This window comes from Dendropsophus ebraccatus, chromosome 3, assembly GCF_027789765.1.
Source record: "Dendropsophus ebraccatus isolate aDenEbr1 chromosome 3, aDenEbr1.pat, whole genome shotgun sequence".
Lineage (NCBI taxonomy): Eukaryota > Metazoa > Chordata > Amphibia > Anura > Hylidae > Dendropsophus > Dendropsophus ebraccatus.
Window position 1 is genome coordinate 57968312 of NC_091456.1, and position 23164 is coordinate 57991475.

Consider the following 23164-nt stretch of genomic DNA (forward strand, 5'->3'; position numbering starts at 1 on the left):
TATAGATATATACTGTTCATTGAAGGCCTATTAAACAACAACCTGATTTTCCCCATTGGAAATAATGTTCATTGTTTTTAGTTTGTCCCATAGACATCACCACTTCCATCCCACAAGCACATAGCTACCACCTTCACAATACTTTTCCTTGCCTCAGGTGCTGTCCTCCTGCACACACACCTTTCACTAAAAGCAATGACAGACATAGCACCAGATGAGCCATTCTCGTGAAGCTATACCCAGCACAGCTCCCGTCAGCCTACCATTGGAACGCAGGGCAGGTAACTCGCTTCATTCCCGCAGTTTTGCCCTCACTTTATATGGACGCTCGGCATTCCCTGAAGTCGGCGGCGCTCGCTGATGACGTCATGACCAGAGCCCAGAATTCTTGAAGCGCAGGTTCACGTTCGGTAGTTATGATCCAGAGGGCACGCTCCTCGTCCCAATCACGTGGTTTTGATTGACTCCTGCGCCTCAGCGCTTCTCCAGGGTTTCTCAGTGCACCGTCTGTACTCTGCAGCGGTACCGCAGGAGTCAGCAAGAGACATGTTAACCCACAACCGAGGGCGCCGGCGGAGAAGAGACTCGGAGGAAACCGGGTACTGTGAGGGCAGCAACGGAGAAACCCGGGAGGAGGAGGAGGAGGAGGAGGAGGCGGCGGCACAGGAGGAGATGGAGTTCGGTTCTTACACTGCGAGGAGGCAGCGGAAGAGCCCGGAGGAGGAGGAGAGGCTGGAGAGGGAGCACTTCTGGAAGATCATCAACACCTTCACTTGTTACGGGTGATTATCTATAGGGCTCTGTATGTACTGGGATCGTGTGCCACCAGGAGAAGCGCCATCACGTGACATTTTAGGACTAAAGTCATTGGGGAAGGTAACAGCACATCACATGACCTCAGTCATGTGACCCTCCCACCTTTGCACTTTCAGGTGCAGTATATTCCCTGTATCATCCCTCGTGGCGGTGTGTACCTACTTGTATCATCCCTCATGGCGGTGTGTACCTACTTGTATCATCCCTCATGGCGGTGTGTACCTACTTGTATCATCCCTTGTGGCGGTGTGTACCTACTTGTATCATCCCTCGTGGCGGTGTGTACCTACTTGTATCATCCCTCGTGGCGGTGTGTACCTACTTGTATCATCCCTCGTGGCGGTGTGTACCTACTTGTATCATCCCTTGTGGCGGTGTGTACTTCCTTGTATCATCCCTCGTGGCGGTGTGTACCTACTTGTATCATCCCTCGTGGCGGTGTGTACTTCCCTGTATCATCCCTCGTGGCGGTGTGTACTTCCTTGTATCATCCCTCGTGGCGGTGTGTACTTCCTTGTATCATCCCTCGTGGCGGTGTGTACCTACTTGTATCATCCCTCGTGGCGGTGTGTACTTCCTTGTATCATCCCTCGTGGCGGTGTGTACCTACTTGTATCATCCCTTGTGGCGGTGTGTACTTCCTTGTATCATCCCTCGTGGCGGTGTGTACTTCCTTGTATCATCCCTCGTGGCGGTGTGTACCTACTTGTATCATCCCTCGTGGCGGTGTGTACCTACTTGTATCATCCCTCGTGGCGGTGTGTACTTCCTTGTATCATCCCTCGTGGCGGTGTGTACTTCCTTGTATCATCCCTCATGGCGGTGTGTACCTACTTGTATCATCCCTCATGGCGGTGTGTACCTACTTGTATCATCCCTCGTGGCGGTGTGTACTTCCTTGTATCATCCCTCATGGCGGTGTGTACCTACTTGTATCATCCCTCATGGCGGTGTGTACCTACTTGTATCATCCCTCATGGCGGTGTGTACTTCCTTGTATCATCCCTCGTGGCGGTGTGTACCTACTTGTATCATCCCTCGTGGCGGTGTGTACCTACTTGTATCATCCCTCGTGGCGGTGTGTACTTCCTTGTATCATCCCTCGTGGCGGTGTGTACTTCCTTGTATCATCCCTCGTGGCGGTGTGTACTTCCTTGTATCATCCCTCGTGGCGGTGTGTACCTACTTGTATCATCCCTCGTGGCGGCGTGTACTTCCTTGTATCATCCCTCGTGGCGGCGTGTACTTCCTTGTATCATCCCTCGTGGCGGCGTGTACTTCCTTGTATCATCCCTCACGGCGGTGTGTACTTCGTGTCTTCCCTGCCCTGTAGCGCTCACGTCTCCTCATGTCCAGCCAGCTATTGACTGTCAGTGCATGCTGGGAGTTGTAGTTTACCAACAGCTGGAGAGCTACACGTCAAGGAACACATATGTGTAACTGCTAATACCTTATTAAAGGAGAAGTCCGGCGAAAATTTTTGTTAAAGTATTGCATTGCCCCCCCCCCCCCCCCCCCCCCCAAAGGTTATATAAATCCCCAATATACACTTATTACGGGAAATGCTTATAAAGTGCTTTTTTCTCGGCACTTAAAGGGGTTATCCAGCGCTACAAAAACATGGCCACTTTCCCCCTACTGTTGTCTCCAGTTTGGGAGGGGTTTTGAAATTTGAAGTAAACTTGAAGTAAATGGAGCTTATTTGCAAACCGCACCTGAACTGGAGACAACTGTAGGGGGAAAAGTGGCCATGTTTTCGTAGCATTGGATAACCCCTTTAATACTGCATCAAGGCTTCACTAACTGGATAAAATGGTGATGTCACGACCCGACTCCCAGAGCTGTGCGGGCTGTGGCTGCTGGAGAGGATGATGGCAGAGGGACACAGGACACTGAGCATCCCTCTGCCATCATCTTCTCCAGCAGCCACAGCCCGTACAGCTCTGGGAGTCGGGGCGTGACATCACCATGTTATCCAGGAAGTGACATCACCATGTTATCCAGGAAGTGAAGCCAATACAATACTTCAATAAAAAAAAATTGCTGGACTTCTCCTTTAAAAGTGCATGTGTCTGCCCCAATCGTCATGTTCATGGTATAGAGCAGTGGCAAAGCATGTGCGCTGCCCCTGGAGTCACTCAGAGGAATGATGACCTCTATTCTAATGATTGGAGGCATCTCAGTGGTCAGACTGTGGATATACCATCACTAGTTTGTCCCTGTAATTTTGGGGATAAACTCTTTGAGGCACATGTGCACTAAATTATGGGAATGTTGCTGTTTGTGTAGTTATACTCGGGTGAGGAGACCCCCATGACGATGTGTCGCATAGTATGGTTCATCTCATGGCTTTATAGTAAATCCAGCTATATAATGCAGTGTCTGCTCTGTCTTCCATTAGGTCTCATATCCATGAACGTGTGAACCGCGCCGAGAGACAATTTTTGTCATTACCAAAAAGCCAACAAAAGATGCTGCCGAACTTCCATTCCAACCTGGACAGAATCCGCAAATGTGCCGATCACAACCAGGAGATCTTACAGCTCATTGTCAATGACTGCATGTGTATGTTCGAGAACAAGGAGTACACCAGCAATGTAAGCAGCTTACTCATTTTTACTGCAAAAATCGATCATTTGGGGAAGGCTACACATAATAAATCTTCCGCAGAAAGCTGAAGGGAAATCTACAGCAGCAGTCACCAAATGAATATGGATTTCTTATGGAATTGCCGCTACAAAAAAAACAAACTATGGGTCTAGAGGTGGTGACAGAATGTCTAGGGGCTCAGGTTGGCATAAAAATTAAAAAAAATTATACTTACCTGCCCCGATCACCTGCCATGACCTTGTCGGTGGTGCCCAGTCCCCATCTGAGTCACTCTATGTACTCTTTTGAAGTATTAAAGGGAATCTATCAGCAGGTGAGAAATATCTAACCTGCTGATAGCTCCCCATTGGGCACCATGGGCTGAGGCTGAGGGTAAGTTTCAAACCTTCATCCTTGGTGACGTTTCCATGTTGTTAGCATTTTAATCCATTTCCTAATTAGGTGTTTTGTGCACTGGGGCTGGGACTACTGATCTGCCCCTGCTGGCCCTCCCCTCCTAATGAAGGGGCCGACTGGGGAGTGCATTAGTGCACTGAGGGTGGTAGTAGTGCCCAAGGGCACCAAAACACCCCCTTAATGGTGCGTTCACACCTACAGGATCTGCAGCTGATTTTCTGCAGCAGATTTCAGTTAAATAACTGAACACAGCATCAGATTTGATGCTGTGTTCAGTTATTTAACTGAAATCTGCTGCAGAAAATCAGCTGCAGATCCTGTAGGTGTGAACGCACCCTAAAGAAGTATTCCACTCAAACATAACTTTTTACATGTTGCTTGTTGTTATCAATTCAGTCTTCTTCTCCCAGTTCTGAGCTGCTGCTTTCTACTGAAAACCCAAAAAACTGTCTCCGCCCTCCCTTTTGAGATAGCTGATGATAACCAAGTCTCTGGCAGGCTTTATTTGCAAGTTTGTAGTTTCTTTGTAATGCTGAGAGGGTTAATCTGAGGTTAAGTTGCTGATGACCTCAATGTGATTAACCCTCATCACTAAGTTGCGGATAGGGACTTGTTTACATCAGCTGCCTCGAAAGGGGAGGAGGTAATCTGTAGCAAAATGTGATAATTGGTCCTTGTAATGCTGCACTTACACGAAACGATTATCGTTCGAATTTTCGCATAAACGATCGCATTTGAGCGATAATCGTACCGTGTAAACACAGCAAATGATCAAATGACGAGTGAGAAATCGTTCATTTTGATCTTTCAACATGTTCTTAAATTGTTGCTTCGTGTAAACAGTCTTTCACTTTTACCCTATGTCAAAGATGGGCTTAAGCGATCTTAAAAACGATCGCAATAATGATTTTTCTTACTAATTTTTTAACAATTTATTCATCTAAACGCTGATCGTTATAAAAACCAAACCCTTGCTTCAAAATCGTTAAACGATCGATTGGGCGAATTATTGCTCTGTGTAAACGTAGCATTAAAGCCAGCGATCAGTCGACTGCTTGAATCTTATATGTGGCCATATAAATTATTGTCTAAGTGGGATGTGCAGCTGATGATAATGCTTTTAAATGGCCACACGATTAATGGAGCCGTGTAGAGGCCATTGCGTGTGATCCTGCTTATCCATGCTTGTTGGGCCAAGTATAATGCTGTGTTGTTATGCCATGCTCTCAAATCTTGACGCCCTGAGTTGGTCTAAAGTGAGCAAAAAAGTGATCTAATCTAACAGAAATGCAAACTTAGATTGAAAGTGTCAAAATGCGCAAGATTTATTAATCAGCCTCGGCCCCTTTGTGATCTGATGGGGTACTATGCGTAAATCCCAATTGCAATTTATTTTTTAATTCTAAATCTTTAGGGTCACAAAAAACCCACTCCGGCATCTACATTTGACATGGACAAGTTGAAGTCCACAATAAAGCAATTTGTACGAGACTGGAGTGAAGAAGGCAAGGTGGAGAGAGAAGCTTGTTACCAGCCAATCGTCAATGAGATTCTGAAGTACTTCCCTAAAGATCAATGGTAAACCTTTGTACTTAATAATCACCGTATGAGCTTGTTACTCGTCATTACCTGTATGTCCCTCTCCTTACTGGTATTTCTTGACAGATTTGATGGCACCAGATCAAAATCCCATACTTACACGTGACTGTATAACTTATTTAACGTTAAACTGTCACCCCCTTTTTGCATTCTGACATCTCTACACAGGTGTAAAGGGTAAATTTAGCCGTTTTCATAATCTATTTTACATCAAACGTCATGGGGCTTGTTTCAGTAAAAAGTGATCTTTAATAATGTGTGGATTGTGCTATCTGGGAGGGGCTTAACAGCCAAAGTGGCACTTAGCACCGCCCACAATGGCACTGTTGCCCCTGTGATGTCGTCGGCACTTAGGCTCTGGCTCCTCTGCGGCCATTGGTTTGGTCCAACCTAGAGGGGGTGGGGCCAAGACCTTTAGGCTGGCCTGTTCCAATGTCGGTCGAGGGGGCGGGTCCTATGGGCTGATGATATCACGGGGGGGGCAACTGTCGTGTTGTGGGCGGGCTAACTGGCACTGGTAGCACAATCCACAGATGATAAAAGATTACTTTTTACTGGAACAAGCACCATGACGTATGATATAAAATAAGGTATGTAAACTGGTAAATTTACCCTTTACACCTGTGTAGAGAAGGCATAATGCAAAAAGGGGTGACAGTGTCACTTTAAAGTGAACCTTTATCAACCCCACACCGTCCCTAAACCTTTGGTATTGTTCAGAAGTTTCCTTGATGCATGCCTGCTCCCGAGCTTGCCTTTTCTCCCGGAGCCAGTGTTTGAGTAAAAAAAAAAAAATCTTTTATTCTAACAGTGCGGTTTCAAAGAGGCAGACGAAGAAGAGAGGCACTGTAGACCTAGGGCATGGATACTCTAGGCTCTGCCTCTTTGACACAACGCCACCGGAATAAAGACTTTCCCCCCTACTGTTGTCTCCAGTTTGGGTGGGGTTTTGGAACTCAGTTCCATTGACGTAAATGGAGCTTAATTGCAAACTGCACCTGAACTGGAGACAACAGTAGGGGGAAAAGTGGCCATGTTTTTGTAGCGCTGGATAACCCCTTTAAGGCCACAGGCATCTGTTTTCCAACAGTACTCACACCTGGACTTCCTTCGGCCATTTACAGGACAGTAACTATTCACAGACCCTTCTCCTCTTTACCATGCCATTACACAATGCTGCAGTGCAATGGACTGACAAGGCTGTCACTGTGCGGGGGTATGCTTTATAGTACACTACTATAGATGGCATGTAGGGAGAGAATTGTGTTATCCATGTACTGGTTTTGCATGTTGCTTTTTGAGCAGAGAAGAAACAGGAGCACAGCAATGAAGCAGCCCTGGTCTGAGCAGTGAACTGCAGATGGTGACTAAAGAGAAGAGGGGGAAATCACATTCAGGAGGCAGCACTGTGTAGATACAGGGATAACAGGGTAAGGGGCCATTCACATGTCTGTAAAATACTGTCCATGCATGGACAATATTTTGCAGCATTATTCATTATGATGCCGGGAGCTCTGAAAGTGTTTTAATATTCGCTGTACTACTGTACTGACACAGCGTTTCAGTACAGTAGCACGAATATTTTGAAGAAACTCAGAAAAACTTCTAAACTTGATGAAAGTAATTATGTAAAACTTATGATGTATGTAATACTTTGTTCTCTTCAGTATTTCTGTAACCAGTTTTTACTGCCTTTATTTAAAGAAGCATAAACCTAGTGACAGATTTTCTTTAAAGGGGTTGTCCAGCGAAAATCTTTCTTTCATATCATCTGGTTTCAGAAAGTTATATAGATTTATTTTTTGTTTAAAAATCTCAAGTCTTCCCATACTTATAGATTTGTAATTTACTTACTTTACTAAGTATGGGAAGACTTGAGATTTTTAAACAAAAAATAAATCTATATAACTTTCTAAAACCAGTTGATGTGAAAGAAAAAGATTTTCGCTGGATAACCCCTTTAAGCAGCTCCATTCCTTCTGTATGAAGTTGCCTAATAGAGAGAGGAGTATAGCACTCGCATGTGCGGCTCCATAGAGAATGAATGAAGCTGCAGGTCACACGTGGACCCACGGCTCCTTTCATAACAAAAGGGTATCCTGTAATCCCATACTTGTAAGCAAGCTTAAATTGGTATTCCAATTTCTTTCATTAATAGTCTAGCTCTAATTGCTGTTTTTTTGTCTTTTATTATGTTTCTACCATTTTTGCAGTGATCCTTCCCAAATTAATATACTAGTACCTGGTGCTGGACTTGGAAGATTGGCTTGGGAAATCGCAATGCATGGGTATTCTTGCCAAGGAAATGAATGGAGCTTTTTTATGCTTTTCTCCTCTAATTTTGTACTTAATAGGTATGTTGGCTGTTAGTATTGGCTACTTCATCGTTGCCCTGCATAGATTTAATATAGCTTGGCTCTGAATTTTTTGGGGCATTGGTCTTTGGTCCAAAGAGCAAATAGAAATGCCTATCCATGGTCCTGTGTTCTTGGCATGCCAGTGACCCTGATTAGGCTTTTTAGCCTGACAGACCTGTATTATGAAAAAGGATAGACATGTTTATTATAGTGAGTGTGCTAGGGACAAGGTGACAAGAATGGCTCTTAATGTGAGTTGCGAGCCAGCGTTCAGATTACGATAAATGTGCTAAAATGCTGTAACACTTTAGGCTTACACATGGCTCAATACCATCTGGGTACCAGTCACATAGTCATGCTTCCCCCAGCATGAAGCTGCCTTATAGGTGTTTGGCCGTACTGATTGTACCTCCCCCTGCTGCTGTATTCCAACACTAGGCATGTCCTCAGTGATCTCCACTTACTAGTCTTGCCTCAACATAGGAAATGTCTATTTAATGATGACCAACATCAGCCAGTGATTGGCTGAGCTGCTATTTCTAACCATTACCTGTATAGAAACAAGATGACCCCTTTAAGGTTAGCATCATCAGCTTATCCTATGCACATGATATATGATTTATTTTTACCTGTCTTCTATGGTAGCACTTAAAAGCTGAAACTGTATGTAAATCAAAATAGCATATGTTCCTGTTTGTGTTGACCCCAGTTGTAGTCTGTAAGCTCCAACTAGCAGGTCTCGTATACACTTTGTATTTTTATTTATTCTAATTATTTAACTGTGTATTATGTAACATCTGTACTGTGTGTATATATATATATATATATATATATATATATATATATATATATATATATATATATATATATATGCGCTGTGGAATCTGTTGGTGCTATACAAATAAATATTATTTATTATTATTATTATTATTATTATTATTAGTTGCTTCTGACAGGTTTCCTTTCATATACTTTGGTGCCACTTAAGAACGTAGCATTAGTAACAGTGATATAATTGGTAGTATCCTTAGCTGTTGCCTTAGCAGGTTAGCATTTTAAAGGGGTTATCCACCCATAAAAAATGTGATTGCCTAGTCTCAGGATAGGTGATCAGTATGGTAATATTGAGGGTCCAACTACCTGACGATCAGCTTTGTAGGGTGTTGGGCCCCCATCAATCCAGTATTGCCCTTCTTGGATAACCCTTTTAATGACCCTCTGTCTGTTTCAGACTATAGCATTACATAAGGTTATTAAGGTAAGGTATTAAGGTACTAATATTTAAAGAGGATGTACATCCTCTTTAACCTGAACCCACGGATCGATCCGCGCTGGCACGGGGAAGCCGGTGCCGCGGTCCGTTTTTCTGACCGCCGCCCGGTTCCCGGGCACGGCGCCGTTCGATCCAGCGGTACCGGCCGGTGCTGAAGCACTGGAGGTCGGCCGGCCGGCCCGTCCCCAGTGGGAGGGAATTCCCTCCCCTGTATGACGCGGCTCGCTTAGAATGAATGGAAATTCCCTCCCACTGGGGGCGGGCCGGCCGACCTCCAGTGCTTCAGCTCCGGCCGGTACCGCTGGATCGAACGGCGCCGTACACGGGAACCTGGCGGCGGTCCGAAAAACGGACCGCGGCATTCTGCTTCCCCGACCGATCCGTGGGTTCAGGTTAAAGAGGATGTACCGGGTGGTACATCCTCTTTAAATCGCCTGATAAAGTATTAGGTTTGGTTTACATTATTGTCTTTTTCTGCAGAGGTTCCATTATTTTTGCTGGTAAAACCCGTGTAGTCTTCATTATTATTTTTGCTATCAAAAATAAAGGAACCTCGATGGCATTGCCATGCCTAAATCCTCTCCTAGCTACAGTCAACATTTACAGCAGTGTTAGGGAATGTGCGGCCCTCCTGCTATTGCTGCACTACAATTCCCATCATGCCTGAGCAGCCACATGCATGATTAAGCCCCGGTATCGCCATGTTCTGGTTAGTGAGGTCCCAGTAGAAAAAAGGCTGAGAAGCCCTAATTTATGGCTCTATGTTAAATCTTTCTTGCAACAGGAGAGACTTCGAGATTTATAGTTGTGACATCAGGGAAAAGTCCGGTGACCTTTGATGTTTTAGGTTTTATTTGTTAATGGTTTTTATGTATTGTTTTCCTTTGATATGTTACAGATGTTCCCAGATTAATGCTTTTAAACTTTATCCTTGGATTCATCAGTTTAGCAACAACGTGAAATCAATAGATCAAGTAAGACCAGTCTACTTTCCTGATGTCAATCCTCATGATCTTCCATACAATCCAAATTTTTCCATGACTGCAGGAGACTTCCAAGAAATATACACAGAAAACAGTGAGTAAATAAGTTTTCAGGCGCACAGAATAACTTAAACCTGTTTATGTAGCTGATTTTTTACACATTTATTCTTTATATAATGAAAAGTGAAGCCATTTTCTAATTTCTCCTCTATTTTAAAAACTCTGCCTACAGACACTCAATAAGAACCATCATTGTTTGCTTTCAATGGTTAACAATTGTACCTGTCATGTGATGGAGACCTGGGTGCAAGTTTTGCTAAAAAAGCAATAGAAGTTGTGCAGAACCAGTGCATGGCAGTACAAGAGATACTAATTATGGACAAATCATGGACCAAATCTAGATCATTCACAATACTCAAACATACGAACCACCCAACCTGAATATAACACCAAAACTGCATTGTAATACACTTGCAGTACAGTCTTTGGAGATTCCGGCAGTTCCGTATTCTACTGTGCGGGCAAGATGATAGTTACATTTTAAAAATACTCTGGGGAATTTACGAAGTGTGGTGTCTGAGAAGTTTCAAATGTTTGAGCATATGAGATTCTGGGCAAAATATTTTACTTTTTCACATCAAACTAAAAATGTAGGGAGTTTATAAATTCCCCCCCCCCCCCCCCCCCATAGTCTTGTCTAGAGTCACATTTCTCTTCAAGAGAAAGTCCCAATGCAAACACTTATGGTATAGCCACATACAGGGCTGTGGAATCGGAGTCGTGGAGTCTGAGTCGGAGCTAGTTTTGGCTGGAGTTGGAGTCGGAAAAAAATGTACCGACTCCAGCTTTTAAAAAATATTTTAAAAATGTAGAATTGAATTTTGATATGAATTTTACAAGTTTTGCTCATGAATATATATTATGAGCAACATTCTAATAGGACACTGGCCCTATTACATAAGGGTGGTCATGGAATATATCAGTAATAGGACACTGGCCCTATTACATAAGGGTGGTCATGGAATATATCAGTAATAGGACACTGGCCCTATTACATAAGGGTGGTCGGGGAATATATCAGTAATAGGACACTGGCCCTATTAGATAAGGGTGGTCGGGGAATATATCAGTAATAGGACACTGGCCCTATTAGATAAGGGTGGTCGGGGAATATATCAGTAATAGGACAATGGCCCTATTACATAAGGGTGGTCATGGAAAAGTTGTCAGCCACTATTTGGCAGTTTATTTCTGAGCTGGAAGAGTCCATTGTGTGGGGGGAGATCTGTGCTGTTCTCTTCGTGGATGCTGGGTGACTGTATATGAACAGCAGTGTAATATAAAGATATCCTGTGTAATATAGAGGAGGAGGAGTAGAAGACATAAGTAGTGTAGCAGTAACCTCTGTCCTCAGTGTGGTGTTTTCTCTCTGGGAGAAGATTGTGTGTTTTATGGCTGCAGCTGTGTGTGTGTGTGTGTGTGTGTGTGTTTGCTATGGCTGCAGCAGGCTGTGTGTGTGTGTTATGGCTGCAGCAGGGTGTGTGTGTGTGTGCTATGGCTGCAGCAGGCTCTCTGTGTGTGCTATGGCTGCAGCAGGCTGTGTGTGTGCTCTATGGCTGCAGCAGGCTGTGTGTGTGCTCTATGGCTGCAGCAGGCTGTGTGTGTGCTCTATGGCTGCAGCAGGCTGTGTGTGTGCTTTGGCTGCAGCAGGCTGTGTGTATATGTGCTATGGCTGCAGCAAGCTGTGTGTGTGTGTGCACTATGGTTGCAGCAGGCTGTGTGTATGTGTGCTATGGCCGCAGCAAGCTGTGTGTGTGGTGTGCAAGAGCTCTAGCACTTTCAGTTTTCTATCTACGGGGCCATGTGATGACTTGTTTTTTTACAGAAATAGTTGTACTTTGTAATGGCATCTTTCATTTTACCATAACATGTATGCTGGAATCCCAAATATATTATTTATGAAGATATAAATAGGTGAAATCGTAAAAAAGAATGCAATATGGTAACGTTTGGGGGGTTCCTTTGTCTACGTAATGCACTATATGGTAAAAGCGACATGATACTATTACTCTGTAGGTCAGTCCGAACACAACCATATGCAGGTTTAGGCTATGTTAACACTACGGATGAGACCGGCCGTTCCGTGACTCCGTGTCACAATAGGCAATGTTCTAGAATACACTGACGTTGAGACACGTGCCGGATGATCTTTTCTTCGTGGAGCTCTGATGCGGGCGCTGGAGCCGCTCGCTTCACTGTGTGAACTGCCAGGTCCCTCTGCGGACGGAATTCATTGAATTCCGTCCGCAAATAATGGACCTGTCAGTTGTTTGCGGCGCCACATGGGAAACGTCCGGAGTGTATACGATGTGTGTACGCTCCGGCCGGGATCCCATAGCAAACAATGCTATGTTCCACCCCGCAAATCTACGGCTGTAATTCTGCGGCGAAAACTACAGCCGTAGATTTACGTAGTGTGAACATAGCCTTACGCAGATTTTCTAATGTTATATATATATATTTTTTTTATGAAATTCTTTTTTTTTTTTTGGCAATTATTAATAAAATAGGCCTATTGTGACGCTTATAGCACTTTTATTTTTACACCTACGGGGCTGTATGGGATGTCATTTTTTCCGCCATGATCTCTAGTTTTTATTATTACCATATTTGTGACGATCGGACGTTTTGATCACCTTTTTATTGTTTTTTTTTTTTTTATATATATAATGTAACATAAAATCTGTAATCCGCGCACATTTTTCCCTCTTTTCCCTCTTTTCGTGTACGCCGTTCACACTGACAAAGACTCCATAGGCATAGCATTGATCAGTGTTATCGGCGCTCTGCTCATTGAGCCTGCCTGTGCAGGCTCAGTGACCAGATCGCCGATCGGACCGCACGGAGGCAGGTGAGAGACCTCCGGCGGTCCGTTTTAATGATTGGGACCCCCGCAGTCACACTGCAGGGGTCCCGATCGGTAAGTGACAGGGGACTCCTCCTGTCACACTTAAATGCTGTGGCGTTTAAGGAGTTAATGACACGCTGCAGCTGATTGCAGCCGGCCCCCACCTGCTATGAAGCGTTCTCTGCTCCGGAGTGTGCTTCATAGCTCAGGACGTACCGGTACGTCATTGGTCGTCTGGGCACAGACTTCCAGGACGTACCGGTACTTCCTAAGTCGTCTAGGGGTTAAGTTTGATGAATATTTAGTTAGAAACATAGAAGATTGTCAGCAGGAAAAGACTACCTGCTCCATCTAGTCTAGTTGTGAGTAGTTCAGGACATGGAGGCTGGAGACTGGCTGCATCCACTGCACACACAGGAGAATCTGCTTTATATACAGTATTCCTTTATTCACTCAGAAGTCGCCCCAGGATCATTTAGGACATTAGGGAGAAGCTGCGGAGCCAGTGTGATAAATAAGGCTGGGTTCACACTGCGTTTTTGCAATACGTTTTTTGCAAAAGACGGATCAAAACGGATCAGTTTTTTTTGACGGACACAAAAACGTAGCTGACACTACTTTTGTGTCCGTTTTGATCCGCTTTTTTTTTTTTTTTTTTTTTTACAATGGAAGTCAATGGAAAAACGGATGCACACAAATGCATCCATTTTTTTCATCCGTTTTTTGCAAAAAAGTATGAAAAAACGGATTGCAAAAACGCAGTGTCAACCCAGCCTAACTCCCCTGGTATATGACCGGCCATTTATGAAGGAGCAGGATTCGGGAGTCGGTCCTGATAAAATTCAGGAGTCGGAGCTGCGGCTTACCGACTCTACAGCCCTGGCCACACAAATGTATGATAGATGCGAGCCCGCCATTTATCTCTAGTAGTAGAGCCCATTGGCTCCATTCTGGCTAGTTAAGGCAGCCTAGCGGTCAAAATTCTGAAAGTGGCCAAGCAGGCAGTTTTTACACTATTTTGGTATCTCCTGTAGTTAGAGAACCTATCTGGTCTTGGGGGCCATAGGACCTAATTTGAGAAGAACAGTGTGCATATACATTTCACCTTAGCTCTATCTATGCTGAATAGAGCCGGAATACCTTTTAAATGGTGCTGGCTGTGACTGGATACACACTCGGTCGCTCTCTACTCAGGCTGTTAGTCAAGCTAGTCTTGATGGGTGGGAAACCTGGAGGCCGTAATATGGACGCAGACATTCAGCCATATTCTGCTCATCTGAAACTGGCATGGAGCAGAAGTGTTTCCCCTCAGATCTCTCTGCATTAGGGTGGGTTCAGACTACGGAATCTGCACGGATAAATTCTGTCAGATTCCGTCACTCATACCAGTTCGCAGCGGCGCGCATATCCGTCCGTGCCATAGACGCCATTCTATATCCGGGCTGATTCCGCGTTCCGCCAAAAGATGTGGCATGTCAGTTCTTTCGGCGGAATGCGTATTCTGCCCATGCATAGAATGGTGCCTATGGCACGGGCGGAGACATGAGCAGTACAAGCGACGGAATCCACCGGAATTTATCCGCGCTGATTCTGCAGTCTGAACCCACCCAAAGGGTATGTTCACACTGAGTAAAACAGGCGGAATTCTGTGGCGGACACTGAGCACGGCGGCAGAGAGATCCGCCATATTTGCTCATTATGAACATACCCTTAGGGTACAAAGCACCCCAACCCTTTTTCCTGCCAGGAATGCAACAGGAAACAAACTCCTATGTTCTCTCCAGGATTTATACAAGGCTGATTCAGAAACAGAAAATCCTGCAGACAGACTGGTTTAGTTTTCCATTAAAATAATATGCATGGTAATAGGAGTCGAGATGGTACCTGTAAACAGCTTTCTGATCTGAGCAGCGGGACAAAGTCCAATAAGTACATCTGTACAGTATTAGAATTCACTAAAATGGGTGCAGTCTACAAAATCCCCATCCAAAATTCCTAACCAATCACTAATGCCCTCTCCACAACATGTATCAAAGCCTGCACCATGTTTCCTGCATTACATTTACCCAGCAAGCTTAGGGTGGGTTCACACTGCGTTTTTGCAATCCATTTAACGGATCTGTTTTTTTTTTAACGGTCAAAAAAGTAGTGTCAACAGTACTTGTGCGTCAAAAAAAACAAACATCAGTTTTTATCCGTTTTTTTTTTTTTATATAATTGAAGTCAGTGGAAAAAACGGATCAAAAACGGATGCACACAAATGCATCCGTTTTTTGCAATTCGTTGTTTTGCAAAAAACGGATCAGTTAAACGGATGCTAAAAATGCAGTGTGAACCTAGCCTTAACAGAAGATGCTGGGGGACATGCTGAAGTATTTGTGATAGGATATCTATTTGTAAAATGGCAAATTGTGTTGGAAGTTTAGTACGCAAATATAGCTTAATCCATATAGAGTGAACATTTAGTTTTGGTGTGAATTCTTCACAGTTTTTAAGATTTCTGTTCCTGTTGGTGAATTGAATCATCTATTAATCCAGATGCAGATAATCCTATTCATGTCTGATACAAGGGTTAAAGTTGTGGATCCTATGTGCAATGTGTGGTGGGGGTGAGGTTTCGTTTTCCCATTAAAAAAAATGTTTCCTTGTACTGATATAGTTATATTCCTTTATTATTGCATATGGCTGACATGGAGGCAGAACACCTCATGCTCAGGACTCCTTGCAATACACCAGACCCAGACAATTAAATGAGTCCTATGGACAAACATTCATTTGCATGGCTGTCACATAATACTGAAACTGTCCCACACTGGATACATTATGGAAATGGGCCAAGCATAATTACAGTTAGGCCACGTTCAGACCACTCAGTGGGCCATTTGTAAGTATGCCTCTGTATATGTTGGCATACCTTATTGCCAATTGCCTTATTTGCGTTTTAGAAGGCAGTCAAATAAAGCAAATTATGCTAAATTTATTTATACCTCACATTTTACACTGCCCTAAAATAAAAAATGTAAAATAATAGTACTGAGAGAAGTGACAAATAGAGCGTGTGCTATTCTATATTACATTCATACTAGGAAACATCTTCCAGTATATGTATCACACAAGATGATAAGGAAATGCAGGTATGGGCTAAAAAGGGGAAGACGAGGGGTGCCCCCCTCTGTGATGTTCACACGCCCCATTAAGACAAATAGACTGTCTTTATGCCATCTGAATAATTGTTTGTTCTGAATACTAAAGTTTATAAGCCTTTCTTTTCCATTCGAACAGACTCTTGGGACTGTGTAGCCACATGTTTCTTTATAGACACTGCACATAACATTCTTGACTATGTTGAGACTATTTGGAAAATCCTAAAACCTGGAGGCATTTGGATAAATTTAGGTAAGATATCTTTCTGTTCACAAATGAGTGGAAACAGATGCTAAGTGTCACATATTACATGGGCATTTCAGATATTTGCTTGTTTAAAGAGTAATCCTGGCTCATGACTAGATGCGAGCGGGGAAGTAGTCACGGTGGGCGGCTCCCCGCTCGTATCTAGTCACTGCGCTATGCCTGTCAGCGCGCTCAGAGGGGATGATTGACAGGCAGAGAGGTCCGTTACTGGCCTCTCTGCCTGTCAATCATCCCGCCGAGCGCGCTGACAGGCAGAGCACAGTGACTAGATACGAGCGGGGAGCCGCCCACCATGACTACTTCCCCGCTCATATCTAGTCACGAGCCGGGGAATAAGTCATTTTCTCCGTTATAAAGCACCTGCTATGGCCACGGCCGGTACGTGCCGGGGCCGCTCCAGGTGCTTTATACAATGCTCAAGGGAACCATATCGGCTCAAACTGGCTGATTGGTTCCCTTTAAGGACCAAGGCCTAGTTTTGAAGTCTGACTTGTATTTCAGCACTGAAAACTATGGAAATTAAAATAAAAATTGTATGCCCGGGGTCCTAAAGAAAATCCCTGTTCAGCCGCAGGCTTCTTTTTGCCTGTTTACCTGCTGACACTTTATGCTGTTTACCTGCTGAGTCCTTTTTTGAACCGTGGCCAATTTTCTGTGCAAGATTGCTAAGCACTGTCCCACCCCCATTGGGAGGAAACCCCTGCCCCTCTATGATGTGGCATGGGGGGGGTCCCTCCCACTTGGGGCGGGCTGGCTTACCTTCAGTGCTTCAGCCCAGGACAGTGCTCAGTAATAGTGTGTGGGAATCGGGCCGCAGTTCAAAAAAAGGGCCTGATGGTACGTTCGCTTCAAAGGGGTAGTGCGGTGTAAAACATTTTTTCACTAAATAACACACATTACAAAGTTATACAACATAATGTGTGTTATTTAAAGGGAACCTGTCACCCCCGGTGCCGGGGTGACAGGCTCCCGACCCCCGCTAGAGCACCTTATACGTACAGTACCTGATCGCGCCGGGTCCTGCTTCTTGACACTGTTGGGTGATGGAGATTTTAGTGCCCCAAAGCCCGGCGCGAGTGCTCCTGAAATAAGTCCAACTCTCATAGAGAATGACGGAGCGTCGGACTCACCAGTCATTCTCTATGAGAGTTGGACTCATGTCAGGAGCGCTCGCGCCGGGCTTTGGGCGCTGAAATCTCAGTCACCCGACTGTGACAAGAAGCGGGACCCGGCGCGATCAGGTACTTATAAGGTGCTCTAGCGGGGGGTTGGGAGCCTGTCCCAAAGGCCCCCTTCCCCGTGTTCCCCCCCCCCCCCCCCCCGCCACCACGGAAGTGTGATACAGTATACTCTAGGAATCACTGTCGACCCCGACCGCCGTCTTGGGACGAACACATCATTTTTATGAAGCTGGCCTGACTGCTCCATCCCTCCCTCATGCTGGCCCCCCTCCAGCACGTCATCAGCTGCTCAGCCGCCATTGGTTGAGCATAACAGAAGCCCTAGATGTCTTCTGTTATGCTCAGCTAATGGTGGCTGAGCCGCTAGAGGGGGGCCGTCATGAGGAAGGGCTGGAGCAGTCAGGTCGGCCTCCTGAAGTTGACGTGTTCGTCCCAATATGGCGGCCGGGGTCGACAGTGATTCCGTGAGTATACTGTATCATACTTTCGGGTCCAAGGTCGGAGGGGAAACATGGGGAAGGAGGCCTTTTACTTAAAGAGGATGTACCACCTGGTACATCCTCTTTAATCTGAACCCACCTATCGAACGGCGCCGGCACGGGGAAGCTGGTGCTGCGGTCTGTTTTTCGCACGGGAACCGGCCGGTGCTCAAGCACTGGAGGCCGGCCGGCCCGCCCCCAGTGGGATGGAATTCCCTGCCCTGTATCACGCGGCTCACTTAGAATGAACGGAGCCGCGTCATACAGGGAAGGGAATTCCCTCCCACTGGGGGCGAGCGGGCCGGCATCCAGTGCTTGAGCACTGGCTGGTTCCCGTGCATAGAACGGCGCCGTGAACGGGGTCTCGGTCCGAAAAACGGACCGCGGCACCGGCTTCCCCGTGCCGGCGCCGTTCGATCAGTGGGTTCAGGTTAAAGAGGATGTACCAGGTGGTACATCCTCTTTAAATAACACACATTACAATGTTGTATAACTTTGTAATGTCTGTTATTTAGTGAAAAAAAATTTTTTTACACCGCACTACCCCTTTAAGTAAATGACTTCAAAATTTTACTGTCCGTAATCAAGAATAACTACAACAGCCTTATTATACATTGTGCTGTAGTGCAGTAGTTGTGGATTTATTTTCCAGGACCGCTTCTGTATCATTTTGAAAACTTGGCAAATGAACTTTCTATAGAAGTGAGCTATGAAGATCTCAAAAATGTTATCATACAGCACGGATTTCTACTTGAGGTATTTATAAAAATATATATTTATTTTTTCACAATTTCTTGTACTCAAAAATCATGTTTCTAAAGTGAATGTACCATCTGGCACATCGCTGTAAGAATTTTACATAAATTCTAATGGAGCCGTGTCACAAAGAGAAGGTTTTTTTGTTACACTGGGCGCAGGCAGGCACACCTCCAGTACTTCAGGCTGGGCTGGTGGCTGGGAATAGATCGGAGCCGTGCACAGGAACCATGCCACGGCACCAATCTATTCATGTAAAAATCTTTAAGCGTTGTACCTGATGGTAAATTCGCTTTAACCTTTGTATAGGTTCCTATTTTTCAAGATTCCTGTGATGGAGGATCATCACTGCACTTGCTTTGAGCCCTAGGTGCAGCAAGGTATAGATCAATGACATAGAATTTCTGTTCCCTTAATCACACTGCAGGGTCTAAATGTATTCCTATGAGATGCAGCTTCCTGTCATGATTCTCAGATTCCTGTCATGTCTCACAAGATGGGAAAGTTGTGTCAAGCTACATCTCATAGGATACACTGGGGAATTTGCACATACAAAAGGCAGTTAGTGTGTCTGGGGAGTTGTATAATTTTGTAGCTCATATAGACTCCTACTATATCACTGCTCCCCTGGTCTTTATAAATTAGACAGTCTTTTGTCTCTACACATGGGGGGGAGATATCTGACAATTGTCAGGGGGATTGATAGGTGTATTCCAGAAGACACTGTACTTTACTGGGTGCCTGATTGGGGTCACATGACATAGCAGCCTATATTGAAAGTGCTTAAAGGAGAAGCCTGGCTTATTTTTTTATTAAAGTATTGTATTGCCCTCCAATATTTATACAAATCACTAATATACACTCATTATGGGAAATACCCAAAGTGCTTTTTTCCCTGCACTTACTACTACATCAAGGCTTCACTTCCTGGATAACTTGGTGATGTCACGACCCGACTCCCAGAGCTGTGTGGGCTGTGGCTGCTGGAGAGGATGATGGCAGAGGGATGCTCAGTGTCCCTCCAGTGCCCTGTGTCCCTCAGTGTCCCCCTGCCATCATCTTCTCCAGCAGCCACAGCCCACACAGCTCTGGGAGTCGGGTCGTGACATCACCAAGTTATCCAGGAAGTGAAGCCTTGATCCAGTAGTAAGAGCAGAGGAAAAAGCATTTCCTGTAATCAGTATATATTGGGGATTTGTATAACTTTTGGGGGGCAATACCATACTTTAATAAAAAATTTTGCTCCTTTAAATTGAACCAATGATGAGAAAAATGCTTTTACATACAAATCGGAGAGAACAGGCCTCCGTGACTGTCAATCACCCCACAGAGTGCGCTAATACAGAGACAGAGAGCCGTGACTATTCACAGCCCAGATGACTAGTTCCTGGCTCCCCCCTGCCTCACGTGCAGGATTAAAAAGCATGTGAGGCATTTTTCACGACCTGAAGCTTACAGAGGCCGGAACCCCCGACACCAAGGGAGAACCGGCTTCAAGGTCTCTTGTGCAGCTGTTCCGGGAGCCCAGACAGCACAAGTGTTCTGATTTGGTTCCCTTTCACAACAGTTTTTCTTGACTTTTGTCTTTGCAGGCGGAGCGAGACTCTATAAGGACAACGTATACCGTGAATCATTTATCAATGATGAAATACTTTTATGACTGTATATTTTTTGTTGCTCGGAAACCAGAATAATACCTCGAACTACAACATTTTGGCCTATTGCTTCAGTAAACTTGACGGGGGCCTAGCTCACGGACATTGACTTATTGTCACAAGGTGCCTTTTACCAACAGGAGTTGATTGAACGGATGAAGATGAACAGATCTTTTTTTTTTTTTTTTTTCTTCAGACATGCAGTCACGCCAAAACTAAAGACATGGGTGTCCCCTTGTATATTTCCAGAAGATTCTTAAATCAGTTGCTATACTAGCATTATGTGCACACACTTCCCCATTGTTATAATATTGTGATCATGCTTTTTTTTTTTTTTAATTGTACCTGATCCACCCCCACGTCCCCTTCATGACATTATGGAATTTATAATTTAGTGTTTGCTTACCCATTAGAAGGAAATGGAATATGTCAGTGCCTGTTAGGATTAATTTATTTTTATTTAGTTATCAGCCGGATTATGGAAAACCATGAGATGCAATATATTTTATTATTTTTAACGTCTGTAATGGGAATTAAGTGCTTCCCTTCTACTGAGCCATTCCCTCGTTTCTGTTTGGCACAGATAGCACAGCTGCCATATTGTGTGTGTATAGCTGCTGCATTATAGCAGCCTGATGTTTCAGATACGCGCTATAAGGCTATGTTCACATTACATATGAGACCGGCCGTTCCGTGACCCCGGCCGGGTCACGGAACGGCCGGTCTCTGGCCGGATCATCTCGGCCGGTACTTAAGTACCGGCCGGGTGATCTTACCGGCCGCGGAGCTCCCCATAGCACACAGTGAAGCGAGCGGAGCCGCTCGCTTCACTGTGTGCACTGACAGGTCTTTCTGCGGCCAGAATTCACTGAATTCCGGCTGCAGAAAACTGACCTGTCAAGTTTTTTCCGGCACCGCATGGGCTCCCGGCCGGAGCATGTACGATGTGTGTACGCTCCTGCCGGGATCCGATTCAACATAAGGCTATGTCACACAGCGTAAAGTTCTGCGGCGAGAACTACGGCCGTAGTTTTACGTAGTGTGAACATAGCCTAAATATGAAATATTGATTTGTAAGATTTCATATTAATTTAGTAACTTATTTAAGCATTTAGTAATTGACATGGAACATCGGACGGTGAAACTGCGCAGCGGAATGAATGACCTCATCATTACATACTTGAGCTACTGTACAACCACGCAACTGTGTCAGTGCTGCCCGTGGGTCTGTGTTTCAGTTTCACCTAAACGTGTGAATGCCCCCTTAGGGTATGTTCACACTGAGCAAATGGGGCGGAATTCCACAGAGGAACTCTCTGGCTTGCTCAGTGTCAGACCGCATCTCTATGGGAGGGCTCGCGCGCCTCCACTCTCCGCTCAAAGAATTGACATGCCTCCGCCGCGGAATTCCACCCCATTTGCTCAGTGTGAACATACCCTTAGTCTTGCGTTTGAGTACTGTTATGTATCTGTTGTGGGTTTGAAAGGGTTGCAGAGCCTACAGTATCCATTCATGACATTGTTATAATAAAAATCTTTTATATTAATACTTTGTCATTTTTATTAATTGGAGATTAAATGCAACATTTTCTTTTCATTTATTTATTATTATTATTAATAATGCAAATGCAACATGTAAGGATATTGCTGCTGAAATACCTAAACATCCAGCTCTGTTGTGTACATGACCCCTAACTTTAAGGGGTGCTCCAGAAGGGAAAAAAAATTATTGAAATCAACTGGTATGATACCGATTTGTAATTTACTTCTATTTAAAGGGGTTGTCTGGTGAAAATCTTTCTTTCAAATCCACTGGTTTCAGAAAATTATATAGATTTGTAATTTTACTTCTATATTAAAATCTCAAGTCTTCCAGTACTTATCATCTGCTGTATGTAAGAAATAAATTTTTGTGTTCCTTGGGCCGGACTGCTACTGAAAACCAGCCCTGCCATTTCAGAACACACAGGCCTACTCACCGTGCTGTGATAAGTTATGAGACAATGTTGTGAGTGCAGCATGGCTACATGTTGTATCATCACGGCCATGACTGGAATTACAGATAATAACACAGTAAATGGGGTCAGAAGCTTCTGTCTCTGTACTGTGTAGCTGAGCTGCAGTTACAGGTCGTCACCAATACACCATGTACAGAGACAGACTCCGGCCCGGTCACTGTGCTGAGTGTAACACCACCACCACCACCACCACCTACTGACTAATGCCACCGCATACTGACCAAGGTCACCACGTACTGACTAGTCAGTGTGTGGTGGTATTAATGTCACCGCATACTGACTAATGTCACCACATACTGACTAACACCACCGCTGCTACTGAATAACATCCACTGTACACAGATCACTATCACCTCATACAGTCATATAGAGGTGGACGCAGCTCTACACAGGTTCTATACACCATAGACATTACAGTGCAGTTATATCAGGTGACTCACAGGGGACGTCTTCTCTGATCAGAGTTCTTCCCTTTTATTTTCTTCTCAATCTGCCCTGGGCCATTCGAACTTCTCTGAGCCACAAATCCACAGAATCTGCCAGACAGACATATAAGGCTCCTCACTCCGGCACCATCCTCATCTCTATACACGCTGCACATTTGTATTGGCAGCTTTACACCTTCGTTTAGCGGGTAGGCATACTATGTGATCCCATTTTAGTATATGTCCCTCCTCTCTGTAGCCCCTCTTTATAGATGGCCCACTATGTTGCCCCCCCCC

General features: G+C 44.8%; 1 protein-coding gene across 1 annotated transcript; it reads left to right on the forward strand.

The window, feature by feature from the left end:
* The first annotated feature begins 388 nt into the window (after positions 1-388).
* CARNMT1 (carnosine N-methyltransferase 1) lies at positions 389-21114 on the forward strand. Its single transcript, XM_069964255.1, has 8 exons — positions 389-782; positions 3218-3413; positions 5237-5400; positions 7635-7775; positions 9950-10128; positions 16225-16338; positions 18666-18769; positions 20362-21114. The coding sequence occupies exons 1-8, from the start codon at positions 547-549 to the stop codon at positions 20461-20463; spliced, it is 1236 nt and encodes a 411-aa protein (XP_069820356.1). The 5' UTR covers positions 389-546; the 3' UTR covers positions 20464-21114.
* The last annotated feature ends 2050 nt before the right edge of the window (positions 21115-23164 follow it).